The sequence below is a fragment of the Rhinoraja longicauda genome, chromosome 20, assembly GCF_053455715.1.
Source record: "Rhinoraja longicauda isolate Sanriku21f chromosome 20, sRhiLon1.1, whole genome shotgun sequence".
Taxonomy (NCBI): domain Eukaryota; kingdom Metazoa; phylum Chordata; class Chondrichthyes; order Rajiformes; family Arhynchobatidae; genus Rhinoraja; species Rhinoraja longicauda.
In genome coordinates, this window is record NC_135972.1 from 842,715 (window position 1) to 848,557 (window position 5,843).

General features: G+C 46.3%; 1 protein-coding gene across 1 annotated transcript in view; it reads left to right on the top strand.

The window, feature by feature from the left end:
- Nucleotides 1-5,454, top strand: part of immp2l (inner mitochondrial membrane peptidase subunit 2) — a 274,230-nt gene extending 268,776 nt beyond the window's left edge. Inside the window, exon 6 of the mRNA XM_078416447.1 lies at nt 3,658-5,454. Within this exon, the coding sequence (XP_078272573.1) occupies nt 3,658-3,798 (141 nt within the window). The 3' untranslated portion in view covers nt 3,799-5,454. The remainder of the gene's footprint in view (nt 1-3,657) is intronic.
- The last annotated feature ends 389 nt before the right edge of the window (nt 5,455-5,843 follow it).

Consider the following 5,843-nt stretch of genomic DNA (forward strand, 5'->3'; position numbering starts at 1 on the left):
TCTCTCTCTCTCTCCATCGTTACTATTTTGCGTATCTTTCATTCATTGTTCTTTATCTCTCCACATCACCATCTATATCTCTCGTTTCCCTTATCCCTAACTAATCTGAAGAAGGGTTTTGACCTGAAACGTCACCCATTCCTTCTCTCCAGAGATGCTGCCTGTCCCGCTGAGTTACTCCAGCATTTTGTGTCTGTCTGTAGTGGAATAGGAAACCGGGTGTCCAGACTCTGATGCAGTAGAACCCCACACAGCTGGCAGCTACAGGAGAGGACCATTGCTGGAATTAGTGGAAACGATATCTCCTAAATTATTGTGAATAATGTAATTAAAAGGTGAAAGTATCAATATGAAAGTGTCTGAATGTGTCATTTTGTAATTTTGCGTTCCGTTGAATTACAATCTCTGTATTGCATCAGTTCTGCAGCAGAATGCAATTTTAGAAATGCAAATATAAGATGTTAAGTCTCAACCAATTAACCATATAAAAATTCTTATTATGGAACAGTCTAAGAATTAAATTTGCAAGAGACTCATACTTGTCTATTAATTTATGCTGCCTCACTGATCATGTGTGTTGAAATCTATTTTGCATTACGATCAAATTTCCAAAATTAACATTAAGCAGATAAAATTGAAACTGTTAACATTGCTCAGGGTAATTTTTCATTAATTATGTTTCAATTAAACATTAATATAATGAATAATGAAAAAGTGCCTGGCACTTCAACACAAAATGAAAGAGAAGGCATGGGAGTTTGCAGGTTTCTTGAAATTCAGACAGAATGTCTGAAACCATCAGTCTGAAGAAGGGTCTTGACCCAAAACGACAGCCATACCTTCTCACCAGAGATGCTGCCTGTCCCGCTGAGTTACTGCGGCATTTTGTGTCTCCCATTGTGTGAAACCCCTTTGCACCCACCTGCCTCTGCCCTCAGCATCTTGGGTAGAAGTTGCCACCACAATTTGGGTCTATTTGTTCAAATGTGTTTGCTACAAATCACTGTCCACCGCTTTCCCATGCCCCAAATCTGTCTCCACACCCAGCCTTCTCGCAAAGCAGTGACTAGAACTGCTCGTTGTATGAACAAGAGTTGTAGGCACGTCTGGTGAAGGAAGTATTCTTCGTGACTTTAACAGTAAATATCTATCCTGCTGCCTTAAAGAACCAGTGAATGGCATTCCATGGTTGCTCTGACACGCCACAATGGCTTCACATCTGTCGTGTGTCCCATGTAGTGAGGGAGGCTTGCTCACACAGTCTGAAGATCATACAAAGCCTGGTTGTGCGGTTCAAAGGGGAGAGGAAGGTTTTGGTAAGAACAAGAGAGGATCTATATCTCACGCTTTGTACTCAAACCCACCTGTCACTTCAGACAACCTCTCTTTATCTTGCTCCCTTGTAAGGCACATCCAAGTCTTGTATTACCTACAGACTCCTTCTCCAAGTCTCCTGTGGATATTTTTATGGTAGAGATAGATAGATTTTTGGTTAGTGCAGGTGTCAGGGGTTATGGGGAGAAGGCAGGAGAATGGGGTTAGGAGGGAGAGATAGATCAGCCATGATTGAATGGCAGGGTCAACGACGGGCCGAATGGCCTAATTCTACTCCTATCACTTATGACCTTATGATTTAAGGCTATATAATTAATAAAAGATGACCAAGAACTGAACTGTGCGGAGCCTCTGAGGAAACAAAGCCCCAAGGAGTGCTAGCATTCTTCATCGATTGCTTCCGGCTGCTGATCCAACCGTGTATTGATCTGCCCCATGGGTCTACACTTACACAGCATGGTGCACTGATCCAACCATGTATTGATCTGCCCCATGGGTCTACACTTACATAACATGATGCACTGATCCAACCATGTATTGATCTGCCCCATGTGTCTACACTTACACAGCGTGGTGCACTGATCCAACCATGTATTGATCTGCCCCATGGGTCTACACTTACACAGCATGGTGCACTGATCCAACCATGTATTGATCTGCCCCATGGGTCTACACTTACACAGCGTGGTGCACTGATCCAACCATGTATTGATCTGCCCCATGGGTCTACACTTACACAAGGTGGTGCACTGATTGCCCTCCTTCCCACTCACATTCCACTCCAAGCTTTGAGGTGAGAGGTTCTAACGGAAGTTGGCCATCTACCTGGCCAATATTGGGGTTGGCCAATAGTCAAGTTGGGACCAAGACGTCAAGAACACAACGCCTTGAGCACAAAGTTTTTTTGCTCAAATAATACCTAGACTGCACATAACAGATTTGTAAAACCCAACTTCTGTTTCAGCTGTTGTTACATAGTATTTGGTAAAAGAATAGTAACTTTAAAATTTCCTTTGTAATTTTGAAAATTCCTTGCAAAAATGACATTCTTTGTATGTTTAATGTTGGATGAATATGTGCTATTAGTACCAGATGTAAACAGATAATGTTGTGCTTTGTACAAGATTCCAGCATCTGCCCTTTCTTGTGAAACCAAGCACCTTAATTTTCAGTATGCTCTGGTTAAATTGTGAGGTGCGGTTTTCACGTTGATTTGAGTCTAATCGTATCCACATTCCAGAGGTTTGGCCAAGATAGGAGAGGCTGATTCATGTTCTTCAGTTTGATGTGTAAATATTGCTGAGACGATGTGTTTGGAAGTCACTTCAATGTCATGCTACACATCGCAGTAGTGTGCGACTAATCGCCTTTGCATTCATATGTTTACATTACAAAAGGGAATCAGAATTGGCACTAATCTAAAGTGACATCAGATTAGAAGTGTAATTGGGCACATTGGATAATTACAAATATCCTTGAGGCAGAGTTTACAGGCAGTCATATTTGTGGACTTTGGTTTATTTTGCAAAAGGATGATCTGAGTGAAATAAATAAGCTGTTCTTTAGAGGACGGCAGATGCAGCTGTTTATGTAAACGTTCAATGTGGTGTGAGCTGTAGAGGTATAGTCTCCAGCACCTACAACGTTCAGTATGATGTAAACGTTCAATGTGGTGTGAGCTGTAGAGGTATAGTCTCCAGCACCTACAACGTTCAGTATGATGTAAACGTTCAATGTGGTGTGAGCTGTAGTATAGTCTCCAGCACATACAACGTTCAGTATGATGTAAACGTTCAATGTGGTGTGAGCTGTAGAGGTATAGTCTCCAGCACCTACAACGTTCAGTATGATGTAAACGTTCAATGTGGTGTGAGCTGTAGAGGTATAGTCTCCAGCACCTACAACGTTCAGTATGATGTAAACATTCAGTGTGGTGTGAGCTGTAGAGGTATAGTCTCCAGCACCTACAACGATCGCTGCAGATCATCCGTTCAGCATCTGTGGGGAACATGGATGGGTGACGTTTCACAGAGTGCTGGAGTAACTCAGCGGGTCAGGCAGCACCTGTGGAGAACATGGATAGGTGACGTTTCACAGAGTGCTGGAGTAACTCAGTGGGTCAGGCAGCATCTGTGGAGAACATGGATAGGTGACGTTTCGGATGTAGATGATTGTACCACTGGGATGTTGGGCACTGGGGTTTGGGGAGCACTGTGTTTCTGTAGGTGCTGTGCTGCTGTGAGTGGGAATGTGATTGTGCTGGAGTTTGGGACATGCCACTAACCACTCTATCACCCCCCCCCCCCCCCCCCCCCACTGCAGGTGTCTCTGGGCCTGGTCCATGCTCGTGCATCATACATCATCTGGCCGCCCCAACGCTGGGCCCGTCTCCACGCCTCGCTGCCGCACGCACGCACGCCGCTCTTCCAAGACGCTGATCCTGACGATGGCAAGCTGAGCTAGCTGTGGGCTGGAGGAAGCAAGGCTCCAGCAGCCTCAACCAGCATGGCTCTAACCGTGACAGTAACATCTCGGGACCCTACATGGTCACACTCTCACTGTCTCTGCCGCTGTGGAACTTTATCACACCAAACCCTCTCATACACAACACAGCTGCTTGATCTTTGCCACGGTGTTAGTTGTACCTTTTGCAAGTTTGGAATAATACACCTGCTTTTTAAACCAGAACTCTTAGAATGGTGGTGTAATGTTAATGAAAGTGCATTTGAATGGAATGCTAATAACCCCTCTCTGTTGAGTGAAACCTGTGCCATACATTTGATGTCATTGCTCTGATGTTAAGATTACAGGCTGGATATTGCTGGGCCCACTGTGTTAGCGCATGGAGGTCACGTTGTGGACCACAGCCTATCGTTCACTGGCTCAGACTGAGCCAACTCATCCCTGGAGAAGTTTCCTCGTCTCCAGACCCAAGCACACTGTTTAAACTTTACCTGTTTCTTCCCACCAGCTCTGATTGGGAAAGGTTTGGTCCCAGAGATGCCACGGAGATACTTATTGCTGAACTCAAGCTGTAGGTGTGACGGACAAAGTGTGGAGGAAAGAACTGCAGGTGCTGGATTACACTCAAGATAGACACAAAGTGCTGGAGTAACTCAGCGGGACAGGCAGCATCTCTGGAGAGAAGGAATGGGTGATGTTTCAGGTCGAGACCCTTTTTCTGAGAGTCAGGGGAATGGGAAACGAGGGATATAGGCGGTGATATAGAGAGATAGAGAACTAATGAGTGAAAGGTATCCAAAAAGGTGACAATGATAGGAGACAGGCCATTGTTAGTTGACAGTGACAGCTCCTTTATCATCATTACTTTATTGTGCATCTTTCATTCGTTTGTTCGATATCTCTCGTTTCCCATTCCCCTGACTCTCAGCCTGAAGAAGGGTCTCGACCCGAAACGTCACCCATTCCTTTTCTCTCGAGATGCTGCCTGACCCGCTGAGTTACTCCAGCGTTTTGTGTCTGTCTGTGGGTGGGACAGATCTCCTAATGCAGGGGGAGGGGTAGATCCTGTCCATGTGTGCAGGAATCTCCAGAGTGGGTCTGTCCAGGGGATAGATCCTGTCCATGTGTGCAGGAATCTCCAGAGTGGGTCTGAGACCAGGGGTAGATCCTGTCCATGTGTGCAGGAATCTCCAGAGTGGGTCTGTCCAGGGGAAGATCCTGTCCATGTGTGCAGGAATCTCCAGAGTGGGTCTGAGACCAGGGGTAGATCCTGTCCATGTGTGCAGGAATCTCCAGAGTGGGTCTGTCCAGGGGTAGATCCTGTCCATGTGTGCAGGAATCTCCAGAGTGGGTCTGAGACCAGAGGTAGGTCCTGTCCATGTGTGCAGGAATCTCCAGAGTGGGTCTGTCCAGGGGTAGATCCTGTCCATGTGTGCAGGAATCTCCAGAGTGGGTCTGAGACCAGGGGTAGATCCTGTCCATGTGTGCAGGAATCTCCAGAGTGGGTCTGAGACCAGGGGTAGATCCTGTCCATGTGTGCAGGAATCTCCAGAGCGACTCTCACGTCCCAACTCCGGCACAGAAGACGTTGTTCCGTGAGGATAGACACAAAGTGCTGGAGTAACTCAGCGGGACAGGCAGCATCTCTGGAGAGAAGGAATGGATGACGTTTCAGGTCGAGACCCCTCTTCACACTGATGTTAGGGGAGGGGACGGAACAAAGATAGGATGTTAACATTCTATCTCTGTCCCGCCCCCTCCCCTGACATCAGTCTGAAGAAGAGTCCCGAACGACCCAACACATCACCCATTCCTTCTCTCCAGAGATGCTGCCTGTCCCGGTGAGTTACTCCAGCACTCTGTGTCTACCTTCGATTTAAACCTGCATCTGCAGTTTTTTTTCTACACGTTGAGGACCTGCCTGTGGCCGGCTCCAATGGAACTTGTCCTCTCTTGCTGTGACAGAGCTAGTGGTGAGATGCCAGTCCATTGGGGGTGGTGAGCAAAGATACTAGAGGAGCAAGATAGACCACTCGACCATAAAA